This window comes from Drosophila rhopaloa, unplaced genomic scaffold, assembly GCF_018152115.1.
Source record: "Drosophila rhopaloa isolate 14029-0021.01 unplaced genomic scaffold, ASM1815211v1 contig_3, whole genome shotgun sequence".
In the NCBI taxonomy this organism is placed as follows: domain Eukaryota; kingdom Metazoa; phylum Arthropoda; class Insecta; order Diptera; family Drosophilidae; genus Drosophila; species Drosophila rhopaloa.
This window is the reverse complement of record NW_025335123.1, coordinates 16,397,219-16,417,924: the sequence shown is the minus strand read 5'-3', so window position 1 is coordinate 16,417,924 and position 20,706 is coordinate 16,397,219. Positions and strand designations below refer to the sequence as shown.

At 36.1% G+C, this 20,706-nt stretch overlaps 2 protein-coding genes across 8 annotated transcripts in view; one reads left to right on the top strand and one right to left on the bottom strand.

The window, feature by feature from the left end:
• Positions 1 to 558: 558 nt before the first annotated feature.
• Positions 559 to 4,146, bottom strand: LOC108050846 (B-cell CLL/lymphoma 7 protein family member A). Its single transcript, XM_017132726.1, has 2 exons — positions 3,465 to 4,146; positions 559 to 2,464 (listed from the first exon to the last, which is right to left on the bottom strand). Exons 1-2 carry the CDS (start codon positions 3,814 to 3,816, stop codon positions 2,346 to 2,348), a joined length of 471 nt encoding a protein of 156 aa, XP_016988215.1. The 5' UTR covers positions 3,817 to 4,146; the 3' UTR covers positions 559 to 2,345.
• Positions 4,147 to 4,833: 687 nt separating this feature from the next.
• Positions 4,834 to 20,706, top strand: part of LOC108050848 (palmitoyltransferase ZDHHC5-A) — a 33,725-nt gene continuing 17,852 nt past the window's right edge. For all 7 annotated transcript variants that reach the window (XM_017132731.2, XM_017132729.2, XM_017132730.2 and 4 more), the window contains exons 1-2: positions 4,834 to 5,275; positions 5,899 to 6,679. In XM_017132731.2, coding sequence (XP_016988220.1) covers positions 6,588 to 6,679 — 92 coding nt within the window. In that variant the 5' untranslated portion in view covers positions 4,834 to 5,275; positions 5,899 to 6,587. The remainder of the gene's footprint in view (positions 5,276 to 5,898; positions 6,680 to 20,706) is intronic.

Below are 20,706 nucleotides of genomic sequence, written 5' to 3'. Positions count from 1 at the left end.
CAGGCACATCAGCAACATCTGCCGCCGCAGCAGCAGCAACATCAGCAGCAGGGACAGGGACGCTCTAGTAGTAAACATCACAAATCCTGGCAGGTAGCCACCGCTGGCAAGGTCACCACCAAGGTCTAGCCTTGCCCCCAAAAGAATACACACACCACCCACAGAGAGGAGCAACGCGAGGAGGAGGAAGAGGAGGTGGAGAAGGCGGAGGAGGAGGAGGAGGTCCTCGGGGGGAGGGGACGGCAATAAACATATCCAAAAAAAACAGAAACATATGCAACCCCCCACAAGAGAAACCAACTAAAAAACTGTTGCAATTATTATTAAATAAAACGTAAACACTAAAAAATATAACTATAAATGTACACAAAACACTAAACGCGACACAGCAACTTTTGTAAAGCCAATTTTTGTAGCCTACCTTTTTTTTTTATTTTTGTGTGAAACAAATGTTTTTTTTGCTAATCAACATACTTTTGCGCAAAAGGAGAATTGTAAAAATCTAGCAAAAACAAAAAAACGCGACAAAATTAAGGCAAAAAGTATATTTTTTTGAAAGCTAAATGACAATATTAACTATATATGTATGTAAATCGGAAAACAAAATATCTATATGTATACACAAGGCAACTAAGGGACGATTCCCAGCTAGGATTTCTATATATTTTTCTAAAAAATAACAACAAAAAATGCGAGCTAAAAAATATACAACAAAATATATATGTGTAAAACTAAATGTAACAAGCGAAAGAGAACACTTTTGTGCTAAAACCAGGATACAAAAACAAAAAAACAAGCATCCCCCACACATATATCTATTTATAATAATTAATTTAATTATTTATTCGAACACACACAGACAGGACCCAGGAAAGTGCTAATGATCCAGAAGAATAGGGACTTTTCGAGATTCAAAATTCGCAATACATTCCAAAAATGAAAATGTGCAAACGCCCTCCCCGCCTACACTGTGCAACAAAGAAAAGCGAAGCTTTTCAATTTCTCCCTTTTTTTTTGGCTTTCGCGCAAGCCAATCTGCTTTTCTATTTTTTTTCGTTTTGTGTGTGTAGTTGAAACTTGTCGCGCGTGTTTTTTTACACATCAATATATATATATATAAATATTTTATTTTTTAATTATATCATCGATTTATGAATTGTATTATGATTTATGATTTATCTTTCTCGTCGAAAGTCGAAATGTGTGTGCATTTTTTTTCATTTTCGTTCTCTGTGCAAAATCTGTGCTTCCCTTCATTTAAGCGTGTTTTTAGCATAAATTTTAGTGAAAGATGAAAGAAACTAAAGCTGTATACGCCAATCGGGCCATATACAACGCTATATGTGAAGTTAATTGTATATTTAATGTCAAGCTACATAATGGATAACGAAAAACCAGAACATAATAAGAGTAAAACTACGAATGAAATGAAAAACTATTTGTTGAAAGAATAAACCTTTTTTTTATTATTATACATACGGGGGGAAAATTGTAAGATGAAGAAAACTAAAACATTCAATAAAGAAAATCATAAAAAATGTAAAAAACACAAAGTGAAAGTTAAGTAAACATTTATCATGTTTTTCGAGGCCTGCTAGCACTTAATGTCTGATTTATTTTGGTAAGTGTGCTATAAAGATTTTTATTGGTATTACTGGTTGGTATTTTCGATTTCGCTCTAAATTTATTAATCTATTAAAGGAGTTTGTTTAATTCAATCTGGATGTGATTAACCTTTTCGATTTTTAAGTCGGTTACATTCACTGAATGTGTAGAATAACTTTTAAAATCGACATGGTAAATCTACTTTTGAAAAACTACAATTTAAATTGTTTTCGATCCAATTTCATGGAAACGAAATGTTTATGCTAACTTGACAAAAGTAATCAAGAAATTTATCTCAATTTCAGTACAATTATTTATTTACTACTTTTTTGTCAGATCGCATAAAAATTGGGATTCAAAAAACTTTACGTTCAGACTGGCTGCTTTTTTTCTTAATTCTCTTTTACATCATTACCAACATCCTTTTTAGGTTCGTTCACAATCGATTCGTTTGTTTTGCTAATAAATAGGTTGTTACATTGTGAGCTTAATTCTATGGGCCTATCGACCTGCAGCTACCCCGCCTTGTTGAAGATTGAATGAGGCTGGCAGCGGGGGAGCTGCCGGTCCTAATCTGTTAGAGTAGGAGAATTGCTTAAGTCTTGGGCTGAGGCAGATACTCTCGTCGTCATCTTCGCGATCTCAATACCGATCTCCGGCTGTCGGTGCTATCCTTACATAACTAGGGCTCTTAGTTAGTTGCTGCTGCTGCTGTACGCGCTGTGGCTGCGAATGTTTGGCTAGTCGCTCGTCTTCAGCCGCTTCACGGGTCCATCGCTGCCCTGCGAGTTCGAGTCCTCGGAGAAGGGCATACTTGACACAAAGTCCGCGCCCTGGCTGTCGGAGACGACAGAGAAACCTGCAAAAAGTAAGTGATTAGTACGGTCTAGTAAGTTTAGTTCACATTTGTTGTTTTCACAGTTTTTGTCTTAAATTATAAAAGTAATCAAATGAAAAAAGATAAAATCTTTTTTATATAAAGGTTATCTCTAAAGAGTGGTCACTTTGCAATATATGAAAACCTGAATTAAACAAAAAAAAACTTGTTTTGGAAACAAACAAAATCTCTAACTAGACATAAGAATCGATTAGACAGCAAAGCCTACATGAATAAGAGAGAGTACACACAGTTTCTCATTTACAAATAAAACTGAATATAAAAGTGAATTTTGTAAAGTGAGTTTAAAATTATTTATTTCCCTAGGATTTGATTAAAAAACCGAAAAATCGAAATTTTCTGTAAATGCCAATTAATTGGAAATTTTGTAACGAAGGTATGATATTCCAACATGCGACCACTATATTCCAGGGTTTTGGTTAAAAACCCAAAAAATAGAGTTTATTTTTCAGGATTTCGGTCAAAATATAATAAATATATAAAAATATAAAAAAAACAAAAAAACAGACGACTAAAACCTACAACCTCACAGTTTTAAATCTTTGAAATCCATATAATCAATTCGCTAAATGTGAATGCTGAAACTTGGTGAAAGAAAAAAAAATGTATATAGACTTTAAAAGCATCAGATACCGATTCATACACTTATAAGTTATAATCGAGCAAAATTAATGCATAATCTTGATAAATTGATAGTTTTGGTAGCTGCAATATGATAGCCACATAAGGTTTAGGTTACTATACAACCTGTATAATAATACAGCCTTACAGTTATTGTAATTCAATAAGTCTGTAAGCTAGGCATTTTTAAGTCCACAATTTTAAAATATATACAAATTCTTAGAAATGGGACCCTTTAGTTAATAGTTATAACAATATCTTAAGGTCTGATAAATGCCTGGTACAAAAGCTGCGATAAGGTGAACTGAAAGGTCTAGTCAGGCATATTCTACGTTCTTACAGGTGTTGGAGTCCTCGGCAGTGAGTCCTTGGTAGCTGGGCGTGATCTGGGGCGGCGTGGGCGTGCCCTTCTGCGAGTTCTCCTTGTCGCTCTTGCTGCCGCCGCCGCCGACGGGCACGCCCCCTGAACTCGTGGGCGGCCGTCGATTGACAGCAGAGCCCGGAGAGGACTCCAGCTTGGATTTTTTCTCGCTGGCGGAGGCGATGGGCACCCATTTGTAGATCTTCATGGTAGTGTCGCTGATGGTCACCCACTTCTTCTCCCAATGGCGCACCTTGTCCACCGCCTGCATCACCCGCTTGATGTCATCTTTCGCCCGACTCCTCGTCTCCGCCCGCACGCTGCGCGACATGACTGTAGCTCGAAGGCGCTAGCTGTCCCCGCTTTCCTTGATTTCCTCGCTGTCCCTGTTTTCCTCTGCCAATGTCGGCGTCTCGCGAAAAGCCGCTAGCTGTTTTTCGCGGTTTCCCACTGTGTTAGAAGTCCTGGTCTCCGAGTCTTTTGAATGGCGGTCAACAAACTGGTCTCGTGTTTTGATGGGGATTCAGCCTTGATTTTAGAATAATGGTACAAATTATCTAGCCAAATTTGCAAATTATTTTTACAAAATAAAGTACAATCGATAGTATTTGGCGTGATGTGATTTGACTCATGCTATCGCATTCGATAGTAACGCCTCCACATATCGACTACGCAACAGTGTGACCGAAAACCAGCAGTAGATCTAACTCATATATCGGCTGCCAATCGCCAATCAAATAAATTTGATATGTTGTTTGTTAATTTATTTATATAGTTTAAATGGTTAATTGACACCCCCTAAATGGGTATACTACACGAATAAGAACATTTAAGGATGTGGAATCAATATTTGCATAATATTTAACTGTATAAATATCGAGTGCTGTATTTGTTTTAATTGACTTAATTAACTTAATGAAACATTTTTTAAATAATTAATTTAGCATTATTATTTTACTATAAATGGAATACGAAGTAACTATTATTTTGACTTCAACTGTATGCCCTAATTTGTAGGCAGTCCGGCAACTCGTCAAAAGTATCGATAGTTACAGAGTAAGCATCGACGTTACAAATCTCTAGCAAACTCGATAGTTTCGCATAAGGATGTGAAAATATAAGTTTAATTTCGAACCGATGATAAATAGTGTTTTAATAAAATACCAATATGATAAAATATATAAATCACCCGAAATAATCAACTTAGGCTATCTGAATTAAAATATATTGATATCAATCTATTTGGGCAATAAGCTATCGCGATATTATTGTTTACTTATTTCGAAAAGTATCGATATCTTGATATCTTAATATACATCTCTCGTCCCCAATTTTAGTGCCAGCTCTAGCGGCCACACTGCTATCGTACCGACCCGACGAAATTATGCGTACGCTCCGCTTTTTTTTTATTTATTTTTTCGTAATCCAAACGCCCTGCCGCCCATAAAATAATGAAAAATCGCACAAACCCGGAAAAGTGCCAAGTTAAATGTTCGCTGTGTATTGTGAGTGCGAACGAAAGCGAGAATTAAAATGAAATTGCAGGCGACGCCGAAATAAAAAACAAAAAAAAAACGTTGCAGCAACAACGTGCGTGCGTGTGTCGAGTGTGTGTGTGTTGGTATATGCTAAGAGCAAAGAGAGCGAGTGAGAGGGCGATAGAAGGCAGAAGAAGCATCAGCGGAAAAGAGAACGAAGAAAGGTGGGGAAAAACGAAAAAGGCGAACGAAAAACGCACACGAAAATGAAAATTGTTGTATGAAAAAAACAGGGGAAAGTCAACGATCTAGGTATTACTTTTATTGCCTGGGTATTAAAACTAAAACGGTGTGCTAATACTAATACCATTACTAATACTAATACTAACAGTTCAAGAGAGTTTTTGCATAGAACTGAAAACAAGAATTATTCTCTCGACCAAACGAGAGAAAGAGAGAGAAACGCAAACAAATTGGAATAAATTATAGAAATTTAAAATAAAGTAAACAACTCAAATGGCAGGAATTTAAACTAAAGTAAACAACGAAAACGGGCGATATACATATATTAGTCGAGCATTTTGAAATTCAAGTTTAAATAGTTTTCGTGCATTTAAAATAAATGTATCTAATGGCTATATTAATTAAATTCTTTTAAAGCAAAAAAAAAGTCTTATTAATATTATCTAAAATTTGATCATGAATAATAACGAATTTGTACAATGTTTGGGAAACAACATAAAATATTATTTTTGAAACTGTAATCAAATTTAGTCAAATGATTAGTTTAGCTAGCATTAAGTTTTGAGTAAAAAGATCAGTTTTATTCCGTGTGAAATTATATAATTTATACATTTCAAAATGGAGCTAATTTAATGGAGTTAAAAAACTCTTGGCCGAATTAAGTTCAAACTAAAGTTGTTTTCTATTTTTAGGTATATGACTTTATAAAATGCGAGTGTGTCTGTTGTCTTTTTAACAATGGAAAATGTGTGTTTTTTTTAATGTGAAAACCCAGTGAGAGTTATTTTTTAAAGTGTGTCTAATTTGGTAATTTTTTTTTTAATTTCCAAAAACAGCAGCCGCTTCAAAAGCCAGAACTTTGAAAAGTCGAAGCTGAAATTTTTCCCGATTTTCCGTTTCCCGCGAATCTAAAACCCGCGCTGCCGGCGTCGCTGCCTCTGCCGACGTCTTCGTCGACGCCGCCGTCGCCGATCCCGTTTTCACTCGTCGCCGCTTCATCCCGCCATCTCGCTCTGTTCCCGCCCCCTCTCTCTGCCCCGCCCCCCGCGCCTTTCTGTCCGCCCCCGCCCCTCCCCCTTAGAGAGAGAGAGAGAGAAAGCCAAGCCAAGAAACGTCATCAAGCGGCAACAACAACAATCACCACAAAAAAAGCAACATCAGGCGACAACAACAAAACGCATTTCATTGCCAAGAGAAAAAAAACGGTCAACGACATTGCAACAGCAACATTAGCAAAAGAAACAGCAACAACACCACTGCAACATTGGCCAAGAGCAACAACAACAAAACAGCAATAAAGAAAGACTGCAACAACAACAACTGAAACAACAAAAACAATAGTAACAACAACAAGCGTACCAACAAATAGGAAAATAGGAAAATGCCCAAATGCGATGTGAAAACGCGCTACATTCCTGCGACTTTCGCCTGGATTGTGCTGCTTTTGACCACATTTCTCTTCTTCTTCTATCCGTAAGTTGTTTTTATGATCACATTTTTATAGATCTATTTACATATAAGATTCCCTGATATATATTTTGTTTAAAAAACAAAAAAAAAATAACTCTCTTTATTTTAGAATTCCCCTTATCCACATGACTATCCATCACTTTAAATTTCAAGAAACCTTTATTTAATGAAAGTTTTCCATTGTAATAAAAGTAGAGCAATCTGTAAGTGGAACTACAATATGTAGTTCGTTGAGTTCGCGAGAAGTTCATGAATATTGGATGTGCCTAAGGCAATATTTACTGTAGCTACACACGCGCACTTTCAGAGCGGAGTAGCGTAATCCAAGACGACCCTTCGGCCTTCGTCTGCCCCCACCACCCACTTCTTTGTAGTTTTGTTGCTCCCACTTTATTTATTTTGCTCGCATTTTCGTGGATTATAACGACGGACTGTAATGCATTATTATATGTGGGACAGCAGCTCGTTTTTATCCAGTCTGCCCCCATTTTCCCCTCAATTTTCCTTGTCTTAGTCATCTCTCAGTCGCCATTTTCCCGCCCGCATCCCCCTTTTTGGCACTCAATTTGCAGTTGCTCTGTGCGGTTTTTTTTTTCTTTTTGCTTTTTTCGCAAATTGTTTTCATGTATTTTGGTCGTAAAAAGATTTTTAGTTTTCAAAAAGCCGGGGGAAATTGTATTGAAATATATGATGCCCGTGGAGGATCTGGTTAAATTGACAGATTTTTCGTATATACCATAAAGAACTCTTTATTATTTAATAAACTGCTTTTACTAGAGTTTTCAGGAAAATATTTCAAAAATAGCCATTATTCTTATTTTCATTGTACACCGGATGTTGAAAAAAAATAATTTAATAAATAAATAAATTTTCCAACAAAAATTAGTTTTGATTTCAGAAAGTATAAAAGTCACATTTAAAATGTTGTTTACGCTACTTTATAATTCTCCTGCATTTAAACTATTACATAAATATTTCGAAATAACATTATTAATTTTCAATATTGGATATAAAACTTACCAGGGAATCAAAATTAAATTTTAATGAAATTTTCAAGATTGAAAACGCACAAAATTATTTCCCTTTCAAGTTAATTAATTTGTGGCGTTCTAAGCAAATGCTAAATTATTCATTATTTTGAAATTTAGTTATCTCGCTGTTTTGCCACATAGCCACATCGTGATATCTCACTTGGTATAAACACTTTTGTTTTTTTTTTTGGAGACGACGAGAAGGCCAAGGGAGCAACAAATTTGCATAGCATGTGCACAATTAGCACATGAAACGAAACCAAAATAGCAATTAAGCAGTCAGTTTCAGACCCCCGAACACCTCTTTAATGGCCTCAGAGCTTTTCCCCCGTTTAACCACACAATTTTCCCCATTTTTCCAGTTACGTCCATTTAATGACGAATTCTTGTGGTCAATTGCAGTTGCAATTGGTCGCTTGGCTTTTGGTCGTTTTTCATCAAATGCAAACCATTTTTCGAACATTATCTAGACGACACTTGGTTCTCCTTTATCTTCACCTATTTTTTTCCGGCACACAGAAAAAAGTACATTTTGTCGATGATTTTTAAAATTCTAATCAAGTTAGTGCTTAGTATACTACAAAGGTTACTTAAATAAAAATCTTTAAAAATGGTTTTATAAATAATTACAAAAATTATCTAAAATATATTTAAAAGCGCATAATGTTTAGTACTATGTTGTAAATGATTTTTCTTTCTGTGCACTTTTCTGCTACCTTTGTTCTTGTTTTGGCTTTTTCGGGTTTCCCTTTGTTACAGTTATCTATGCTGGTGCTGACTGGCTCTTTGTTTTAGTCTGGTGAGTAATTCACAGTCACAGGAGAAGGGCCACTCCCCTCCCCACCCTCTTTTCCCCGCACTTTTCCATTTTCACTTGACTCTTGCGGCGACACTTGAGTTTTGCACTTTGTTTGCCTCCCTTGTTGCCTAGTTTGGGAATTTGTTTATTTAATTATGCCTTCCTCCTGCTGGATTCCCTTTGTACTTTGTTGTTATCTGGAGTTTTGGGTACGCGGCGTATTAAATATCGCCATGGGTTAAAAACCAGCTTCAACACACAGAGAAAATTGTTGCAGTGGAAAGATTAAAGATTAAAAACAAACAAGCTGCATTTTAGATATTAATGGTAACTCATGTTGTTAAAACCTAAGACTATACATTTCAAGTTGAATTATTTTCTGTATTTATGGCTGTATTTGTCTGTGTATATCGCAGTGTACTTCTTTAGTTTTCAGCTTTGGTTTGATTAGCCAGCGACGTCATCAGATATGGAGAGCGATGTGGGAAATTCGGATAAGGAGGTTCAGGTCGGTTTGGCCAAAGTCCAATTACGGAATATATTTCATTATGGCTAGTTTTTTCCATTTCGCTTGCCATCGCTTTTGATAAATTTTTTTATTTTCCCTCTCAATGCCACAGGTTGCCTTTGTTACTATCACCAAACAAAAAAAAAACTCGGCATGGCGAAACACAAAACTACGCTTGACAAAACAAACCGAATCGGGAAATAAAAAGAAAATTAAGTAAAACATGGCAGGGCACAAAAAAAAGCAAGACCGAAACTGTTGCTACATAACAACAAAAAAGAGGGAAGCAACAACGATAAAAACTACGGCAACACAACTGCGTCACAACAACAGTTTGGACAATAGTTTTAGCCACCCACGCAACCCCACTCCAACCCATACCGCCGCCCACCTCCGCCTATCTCCGCCCACTCCCACCCCTCATTGAAATTCTAGAAGCCGCGCCACTCAGAGTGATGATTATTCCTCGCTGTTTCGCTTTTTCTGTTTGCGTTTGCGTTTGTTTTGTCGTTAAGTTTTCAAGCCCTCATGCTCCACATATCACCCCCTAATTCCACACATTTCATCCCCCCGTTTCACACATGAAACAATAGGATTTCGAGGAGTTATAGCGCTGAATAGATATATAAAAATATTGAAATTTAAAAAAAGGAATAATCACTTAAAGGTTGAGGAAAAAGTATTAATTAATCAACGAGTATCTATTTCCAAACTTTTGTAGGCTAATATTATTTTTGGGGCTTAAGAAATAAATTTTTAATGGGAGAATACAAAGGTAAATGCTTCCAAAATCTCTTAATAATTTACAGGTCTGTAAAATAGATTTTCCATTACACAAATATCAAGCAAGGGACCATTTCCAACTTCATCCTAACTATCTTTGCTTTAAGCCCATGCCAAAGATTTTCCAATGCCAAGAGCTAAACGATAAAGAAAAAGCTAGATAATTATAGAATAATGGTTGAGAAAAAACCCCGGGAAAAGGGGTTGTTTCCCAAGTGAAAGTGACTTTAATTACACAAATTTCATGTAATTTAATTTCCGTTTTGTTGCTCTGACAACTTCCATCAAAAGAAAATTTGCAAGTGGCGGAAAATGCTAGAAAAAAATGCAATAAAGAGGTGAAAAGGTTGAAGAAGAGATAAACTCAGTTTAGTCTTTATATGCAGAACTTGTATTAAAAAAAGAATAAAGTCAAAGGATAGAAATAAGAAAAAAAACTGTAGCAAGTAACCGCTTTCGGTCAGTAAAGATAGGCTCCGCACACCGGCTAGAAAACCCCACCACTCGACCCAATTAATTGTTGTTTGTAATTTGTGTTAAAAGCATTTCAAGGACTACGTTTATTTTTTTTCCCCCAAGTTTGCTTACTTGTAGAGCTCTCCCGTACACATTTTCCTCTTGGTCCCAGTGGTCGCTGGGGTTTGATTTTCTTCATTTATTTTACTTATTGCTTATTACTGTCACTTACACTGAACAACAAGAAGGGAGAAAGATGTTGCCTGTGAAGAAAACCTTTCAGTATTAGATTTTTAAGACCTTAGGATGTTAGGATGTCAACAAAATATTGCAGTAAAAATACGGTACAGTCAAATAAAAAAAATAAAAACATCGTTTTTCTCTACTATGTTATTATATACATATTACATTATTTGATTTCCAGTGTATATGGGCCATTTTCCTAACTTTGCCTCTACTTTTTCACTCGAATCCACTTGAGATATTCATTTGGCTTTGCTTTTGTTTTTTTCCTTGTGGGATTTTCGGGTTCCTCTCACGGCCCAAAACACTCGAACACCCCACACCCTCGTGTTTGTGTGTATTTGTCCACTAATTATAATAAACAAAGTTTTCTATTCGCCAGCAATTAGGCGACACTTGTAATGAAGGAAGCGGGCAGGGTGGGGATGGATCATACATTTCTGTATATTAGATATATGCCTATTGAAAACATCTATAAATGGGTGTTCTATATATACAAAATGTTTGTAAAATGTCACAATCCATGGAACATTTTAAAGCTGTACATCTTTTTGGGTTTTATATAAAAATGTTTTTTATCAAAATCCTTTTTTAAAGCACAATTTTTAAAAGTAAACGTATAAATGGGACACCTTATATTTATTTAAAGAATAAGCTGAGCGATTCGTCGTCAAATTCACAGTGTCGCGTTTGCTCTAGAAATCCGTGAAGGGGGAAATTTTGATGGAAAGGAGGGAGAGTTATGCGACAGCAGGTGGTTCAAAGTAATTTACTGGGACCCCTCGCACTTGCCATTTTCTTAGGATCGTTTAATTTTATGTTAATCATGTTCCATGAACAAAAACCATTTCAACCTGATGCAAGTGTGTGTGTGTATTTGCTCGCAGGTCGTGACCCGTGCCTGCCACGCCCACACAGCACACTCTGCCACGCCCACATAGCCCACGCCAACACGCCCAGCCCACTCTGAATTTGATGCTGAATGAACGGCCTTGGCTTTCTTGACTTTACCTCCCGTTAGCCGCCTGTTTGATGGCTTTTCAACATTTTGCATGAGCGTTTTCTAATTGAATCGAATTTGTGGCAGCTACGCGATATAAATTATACATAAGTACCAACTTGATTGCAGCAGTGCTGCACCTGAGTAACACCCACACACGAGCACAATTTTACATTACACTGTGAACAAATTGTAACTCAAATTGATCATTAACTCTGATAGTTGCTTTACCTAAATAAATAATTTGAAAATAATTTATTATTTTTGATCGTTCTTTTAATAAGTAACACAAATCACAGTGATTCTCTCTGTGTACATTTACACATCTCCACATCTTCACACAACAGCAACAATATAAGTTATAAATAACCTGCAAGTACCATAATATTTTCAATAACCTTGATGTGTTCTCAAACGCACTCCATGTTTATAATCACTGTGAGGGATAATATGTTTACCTCTGACATATAATCTGACATTTCCCACTCAGTAACATTATGTGTTGTCCTTTATATAATTTTTGCCTAATCGAATTTGTGGCATCTCTACAGATTTGTGTAAAATATCTAAATTGCCAATTATGGCTTAAACGCATTAAACAGGGTTTAATTAAAAGTCACACATTTTACAATTTAGGAAGACTTTTAATTGCCAAACTCAATCAACAAAAGCAGCCGGCATTACTTGATAATAACTGTGGTGTGTTGAATTTAAAAGCAAAATTTAATTACTAGAAATATTTACCTTGCATGTTTTTGATCATTTAAATAATTTCATATTATTTGTTAAGCTTCTTAGTAATGTAATCACTTCTCTGAATTTTTCGTACTGGTCTAATCATAACTTTCTGGTTGACAGCAACAGAAATTTGATGAAAACTAATGACTAATAAAAGTTGAAGCAACTTGAGTTCCTGGAAATGTTTCCCACACATGACTGGATTTATTTTCGTTTTTACTACTCTTTCAATTCCCTTTGTCTGCCGGACTCGAGTTACTTTTTGTTATGGCTTTGGACTTTTTTTTTGTGTCTGTTCAACTTGTTAATGAAAATAAATTTCTGACGCCGTCGTCGCTCTGATAAATAATAATAACAATAATAACAAAAGCATTTGCAGTTGTGCTGTTGATAATATCCGCCGGCCATTGCCATAAAAACCAATGGGCAAAAAAGCAGCCGTGGAAAGAAAAATACTATAGGGAAAAGCAAAACTAAGCACAAACAAATGTCAGAAGCAGGCAAAAAATATATATTAAAAAAAAACGAGAAAACGGCCAAGAAGAAGCTGCCAAACTAGAAGAAAAAGCGGATTCAGCGAGGTGAGCTGGGTCGGGTGCCATTGCCACGCCTCCTTGAACCCACATCTACCACCCACCGCCACGCTCTTCCTGTTTTCCATTTTTAACAGAGCCTGCAAACTATGGTTATATGCAGTGGTTTACTGTGTTTGATATGAAGGGGGAGTGCTTAGGTTCTATATTATTTGTCTAAGAAAAGTTGCTAACAAATTTTACTAATACAATAATTTTATTTTCTTAAATATATAGCTTAATACAATTAGGCATTGAGTTTCGGTTTCATATCGAAAACCCTGAGAAATAATTGTCAAATGTTGGAATGCCTCACCTCATTTTGAGCTCCACAGCTAAAACCCTTAATTTTTTGGCAATTTACGCAAAAAAAACAATACAAAATTGAAAAATCAACCTGGAGTTAAATGGTTAGGTCCCCAACTGCACAAAACAGTCGATCTTTTGACTGTGCGTCGTATTCTGGCGAAGTACGAACAAAAAAAATCTTAAAATATGTTTTTTTGTTTTTGCCAAAACTGGACAAAATCAACTCATATTATGCAACAAAAAAACAAAAGCTAAAAAGCTAAACCCAACTCACTACGCCACTGACTGTATATATATATTTGTGTCATTTCAATGCTGCTTGAAATTGTTTTTGTTCTCGTTGTTATGCCATGTCGTTATTGCCACCATTTTTGTTGTTCTTAGCTATATTCCACCCTCAACTTTAGGCAAAATGTTTAACTCTACACCTGCAAAAAGACGTTCAAAAAAGTTGTTCGATATTATAAGCAAATGCAGATAAACTTACAACTATAAATTATTTCTTTAGGAACTTGAACTTTTTGTATAATCTGTCTGTATTTAATGTAGTATATAGTTCGTTTCATTTTGATAGCGCGATCGCATTTGTATTTTCATAAAAATGGATTCTCTATTGAAAGTTGAAAAAGTATTAATAATGTGAAATTCCACATAAACAATATAATTTGTTGCAGTGTAAAATAAAGAGCTCAAGAAAAAGTAGATGCATTTTATCTCTTTCTACGTGGCTCTCGCCCTCTCTGCCTCCGTAATTTTTATACCCTTGCAGAGGGTATTATAATTTTGGTCAAAAGTGTGCAACGCAGTGAAGGAGACATCTCCGACCATATAAAGTATATATATTCTTGATCAGGATCACCTCCTGAGTTGATATAGCCATGTCCGTCTGTCCGTCTGTCCGTCTGTCTGTTTCTACGCAAACTAGTCTCTCAGTTTTAAAGCTATCGAATTGAAACTTTGCACACACCCTTCTTTCCTTTGCACGCAGTATATAAGTCGGAACGGCCGGGATCGGCCGACTATATCCTATAGCTGCCATATAACTGATTAATCGGAAATGCCATTACTTTGGTGTTTGTAAAGTTAGGAAGCTGGGATTTACTATGGGTTTTATATTTGGCCAATCAATCCGACCTACCAAATTTCATAAGGATCGGCCGACTATATCCTATAGCTGCCATATAACTGATTGATCGGAAATGCCATAACTTTTGTGTTTGTAAAGTTAGGAAGCTGGGATTTCCTATGGGTTTTATATTTGGCCAATCAATCCGACCTACCAAGTTTCATAAGGATCGGCCGACTATATTCTATAGCTGCCATATAACTGATTGATCGGAAATGCCATAACTTTGGTGTTTGTAAAGTTAGGAAGCTGGGATTTCCTATGGGTTTTATATTTGGCCAATCAATCCGATCTACCAAATTTCATAAGGATCGGCCGACTATATTCTATAGCTGCCATATAACTGATTGATCGGAAATGCCATAACTTTTGTGTTTTTAAAGTTAGAAAGTTGGGATTTTTTATGAGTATTAAGAATGCATCATATGAATAATTTTGGAGAATATAATTTACAGAGTATTCTGCAAGGGTATATCAACTTCGGCTCCGCCCGAAGTTAGCTTTCCTTTCTTGTTTTCTTTAAGGAAATCGATAAAATTCAATTGGCGGCGTTGGTTTTAACCATTACTCATTTGCAATTATGTCTGCTCTTAACCCTTTGTTGGCCAATGTCAATGACGCTAACCGCTTTGAGCTTTTTCCACTGTGTTTCTGACTTTTGCCATGATTTATTTTTCATATATAAACGGGCCAACATGAACTCTCAGTATGTACATTTCCTATTAAGTTCGATTTATTTATTTTTCTCAGGGCCAGACATCTGAGAAAAAAGTAAAAAAAAATATCGTTAATTTTTTATCACTTTACTGTTTACTGAGCGGATTAAGTGTCAATCATGTTGACGGGTTTTTTTTTTTGTTTTCCGTTAAATAATTTCCTGTTGAATGTCTATTTCCGCCACGATTCTCGCGTTTATTCTCTTTGTTTCCCCCTTTTCGCCACTGCTTTTTAAATATTAATTAACATTTTTAATTAGGCACATTTTCACGCAAAGTTTAAGAAACTTTTGGCAAAAGGCGAATATAAAAGAGCTGAAGATGGAAAGTTGGGGATGGAAAAATGTCAACATGAAAATCAGGGAGAAAACAAAGTAGAAATGTTGACATCGAAAGGGACAAGTGTATTTTTAGTTGGCAAACAAACGCACAAAATTTGTTTGCCATCCCCCACAACTCACAAAACACATAAATATAACGTATACGTATGCACTTAAACATATTACGCATACGCCCTAGAGGCCATCCATCCAAATTTAATTCCATTCTGCCCGCACAAAATGCAAAAAAAGAACATTAAAAAAATATAAAAAGAATTTCGTATTCGAGAAATCTCGTTATTAAAAGGGGAAAGTCAACGAATTTTCTATAAGATTTAGAATTGGTATTCCTTCGATTTAATACGTGTAGTTCTTGGGATTAATAGTATCTGGTTTCTTGAATGGTTTATAACAAATAATAAAGATTATGCTTTATATGTAAGCAATAATGGTTAGAAAAAAAATATATACTAACAAAAGATAATGTTACAAATAGTAATAAAAGCTAGGGAGTATAATTTTATTGCCATATAAGTATTGTGATTGATTTATAACAACTTATTAAGATTAGACAGTGTACAGAGAGTAAAAATACAAACCAACTAAAGAAAACGTTAATAAGAATTAAAAAATCTTTAAAGATTCACCAATATTGTCCAGAAATGTATTTCAGATCAATCAATGTAATGAATTTATGATTTTTAATTTCATTGTTGTTTTATGAATAAATGTATTTCAACCGTTGATTTTGTAACAAACGCACACGAACTCGCATGGAAAATAAATAAACTTTAAATGAAGCGCTAGAAAAGCAGAACAAATTGGGTTATGGAAGACCCCATGCCAACTATAGATATATGTGTGTCCGTATACCCAAACAAATTCTTCTATAATTTTGGGCCTAAAACAAAGTTGCTTGACCTTGGCTAAAAAAACAACCAAACAATTTTTCTCTTTTTTCCCAACATTCTCAAACCCAATTTTGGTCCAAAAACGTCAGTTTATTTTTTTGGTTTGCCCATCAGGAAAATCAATTTTTTTTTGGCTTCCCCCGCCCTTTTCCTTAGTTACATAAATTTTTTGACAGGGCGCATGACAAACTGAAGGACTTGCCATAGACAGCTATTAAAAAAGAAATGGGAGATGGGAGTAGTCTCCCTCACTTTGCCTGATTATCCCGCTTTGGCCCCAATCCCTCGGTAACTCGAGACCCGCATACTCATCTCCCCCCCTCGAAACCCCACTCTGCTGCTTTTTTTTCGTTGTTGTGGGGGCCAAAACTTGTGCTAGTCCACAAAAAAATTGACCCAACTTGTTATTACATTTCGTTTGTGCTTTTGTACTGTTTGTTTGGCTGGGTGTGTGTTTGGAGGATTTTCCACCTCACCACCACCTAACTGAGTCTATTTTCCCATCCCCATTCCTCACATGTCGATCCACACTCTCGTTTTTTTTCTTAAAGATTGCCCAATAATTGCGTATAAAGTCGGCTAAAAGAAGCACAACGGGCAGAATGAGCAAGCTGAAAAATTTTTATTTTTACCTGTGGATAAATGATGTCCGACTGCTTAGAGTGGGTAAAATAAGAGCAAATTGAAAGTGTGCTTTAAGGGTGAACCAAGAATTGGATAATAAATTTAATTTTGAATGATATCTCAGACTGTAAAGATAAAAGACCAAAAAGACAATACAATTTAGAGAGTTGCAAAGCTATAAGTTGGACACGAATAGGGAGGCTTACATGTTATTAATCTGAACATTTTAAGCAAATTCATTTAGGTAGAACTTGCACTTAAATCTTCATTTTCAATAGATTTAAAGTAACAGGTAAATATGTATGAAACTCATGCGCTTAAATTTGCGATTTAAGAAGCCGTAAAACACCTGCAAATATTTTCGCAATTATCTTGAAATCAATATGGTTGGGGATGATATCCTAGTGTTATCACCGCAGGCAAATGGTCAATTTCCCAGTAAAAGGCAATTGATTCATTTATCGCTAATTTTGCAGAAAATGGAAACCACTAGAAAGAGATACGGATAGAAGGGCGGAAAGAGAAGGCAGCAATTGGCAGCTGTTTGCAGCGACTGTGTTTGGTAACTGATAAAAGCCGCGCCGTTTAACCTTCTTCGCACTTTACCCTCTTCCCCCCCTTCCGCCCTCCCCGGCCATTCATTCGGTGTGGCAAAAACCAAAATTAAATAACGAACCATGGCACCTCATAATGATGTCCGCCTCGGCACCTCCCGTCGCCCCCCGCCCCTTAACCCACTACCGCCCGCTTATCGGTTGGCACCTTTTATCGGGTCGCTTCGGAGAACCTTCTTTTGGAGGCCAGCTACATCTGGCGATAATATTATAGCGCTTAAGACGGCTTCCGTTAAATGTGATGAGAATAAAAAATATTTTTTTAAGGGAAAGCTCTAACAGAACAATATGATTTTTAATTTATTATGAATTAAGAATGGTCAAATTTCTCACAGTAATTTTTAAAACTGCACACTTCTCTTAATTTCAAATCTTTAAGTATTCAGAAATATTTTCTTTAAAAGGCTAGTTAAATAGTTAAGTTATACCTTGAATACATAATATGATTTCACCACGCTATTCTATTGACCCGAACTGTAACTGAAAAGCCAGCCACATGTGTAATAAAAAAAAACTAAACGGTTGAAAAAAGAGCCCCCATAGATAAGTCAGAAGCAAAGTCGAGGCGACGTTGCCCATGGTCGAAATACATTTTTTTTTTGTACTTTTCTTTTATTTTTCCTTACTTTTTTCAGCTGGGTCTTCGTACTCGACTGTGCTGGTGACTAATGCCTAGCCGACGTTTATTCTTTTTTTTCATTTTAGCGATAGTAGGATATTTTTATACACTGCGAGTGAGAGAAGAGCGGAAAGTAGGGTACAACTTGGACGCAGAGGGGTTAATGTGACGACAGCGACGATTCGCCCGTTTTCGTCATCATCGCCCAACACTAATCTACAAAAATACCATTTTGTATCATTTCTAAAAAATTTAAAAAAAATAAACTCTTATATGAATGACAGTTTTATAAAAATATAATTCTAAAAGTGCAAAACTTTTGATAAGAGAATAAGAGTTTCCTTGCATCTTAATGTTGGGACTACAAAAATAAAATATCGAATATAAAAATTATACGAATTTCTGTATTCTATATTTAAAATCGAAACCTGTTGCTCAGTGCCCAAACTGAAATGGTTGTCCATTTGCTTTTGCTAGACGTATAAAAAGCAATCCAATTTTTTTTGAGTTTTTAATTAATGCAGCTGCCATCGAATGCGAAATTGTCGTTGCTCTTTCCCATTTTAACCATAGCCTCACCCCGTTTTGGCCTGACCACCAATCAGCCAAGTTTCCTTACAGCTTACAGTGCGTTTCAGTTGTCTAAGGCTTTGGAAAGTTAAACATTTGCATATTGATAAGGGTTTGGAACTGTAATGGTAGACAGTAATCGACTTACGCAATTCAAAACTGTACATTTAATACTTATTGAAGAATAATATTTGTAAGAACTCATACTTAATTATTATCCTAGGCCATCAGTATTTATGATTTTCTGCAACAAAAGGGCTTTAATTCTTGGTTACCTTTTATAACAATTTTCTATTGATGAAACGCTGTGTAATGGAGTCCACCTGTTTCTGTGTATGTGTATTTTGTGTTTGAGCATGTGGGGGTGTCAATGTGTCAAGTCAATTAATTGCCGATTGAAATCGTTTTTGCGGTTTGTTCTTAGTTGACCTCTCGCGCGCATGTTTGTTTTACCGCCCTCCGTTCGTCCCTGACCCTCCTGGTAATTGACTTTTCATCGTTATGACACGATGGCGGGATGAGGGGTACCATAAACCTGTCGCCTTTCGACTGAATGTGACATTTTGCCAGTGGGCTCCTAATATCCTCCTGTTTTTGTGGCAACTGCTTAACATAGGAATTCAATTTCCTGCAAGTGTCTCCCTAAAAACGCCCACAACACTCGATTTTGAGCCCCTAACCCCCTTTTGATTAAGCCACCCATCCACCGGAATTGCTCTTGAAAAATACTTTACTTGTTCTCTTTATTTATTTACAACGCAGCGGTTGAGCTTTTTGGGTGAAGGTAGTGGGCAGCAGTGTCCACCGGCCACCCGCTGGGATTCCTTCACCTTGACAATGCCACAGTGATGCAATGCCGGTGGGAGGAAGGTCGAGCCAGAGGAGAAAGCTGACATTGCCGTGCAGTAAATAAAATATCTCAACTCTGCTGAAATTTAGTCGGGAATTGAAATTGATGAGAACGACAGTTTGAAGCGACAGAATTCCCTTGAAAACATAAAGCAAGGCATTCGTAACAAAATCGATGCGTTACCAATTACTTGAAATTGTATGCTTCTTATTCGGCAAACAAGAGTGTTTGAGAACTTAGATCAAGTCGGTTTAAAAATAGGTCTGGCAATTTCATTTTCATGATGATTATTTTATAAATTTATAACTTGCAATATATATTACGTATACCCTCTATATACTAGTACAGGTGCTGCATTTTAAATTGAATAAATTAACTTAATTAACTTTGATCAATACAGTCATTCGTTACCTTATAAAGCCATTATACACCCCCAAGATTTGCTGCCACCCTAGAAAAGCGACCTCCTTGCTGAAATTATATTTCAATCAATGCAAAGCATAGTTTGTTTGTTTTCCTTGGCAATTTGTTTCAATTTGATGGCGCAAAACATTAATTGAAGTCAACCACATCCTGTGTGGGTTGAGTATGTGCCTGTCCCAGTGGCTCAGTGTGGGGCTTTAGGCTCTGTATATATGTGTTTATGGTCCTTGTTGCGGTCTTGTCACTAATTTGATTTGCTAGTTTGCCCCAGTTCCTCGCTTTCTTCAAACAACCCCTCCGTTCAGGAAATTGAAATGAATTATTTGTCATAAGACAGCGGCAAATCCTTGAGCCTGCCTTTCTCTGCACTATATTTTATTCCTTTTTTTGTTTTTTTTTTGTTTTGTTATATTTTTTGTCATTTCTGGGCCAACTCTTTCTACTCGATTTTCGCCACCCACTTTTCCGCCTGACTTTGCATAAATGTAAACAGATTTCCCTCCCGGGACTTGGCAAACATTTTTGCTAAATTGAAAAGTAAAGCAAACAAGTGTAATATATATATGTATGTGTGGTTTATATAGCTGCACACCTGACTTATAATCGGGCATCAGCTCGGAGATAAGAGATTACTAGCTGGCCCCATATATTATTATACTAAATGTATTTCATCTTATAGTTATAGACGATTTATGAAAATAGAATGTAATAAACCTGTATTTAAACTCTTTTAGTTTGTTTTACGTTCTATTTAATATTTTTCTCTTCAATATTTTGTATTCTCCATATTTCTTATAACCTCTAAAATGGCGCCATCC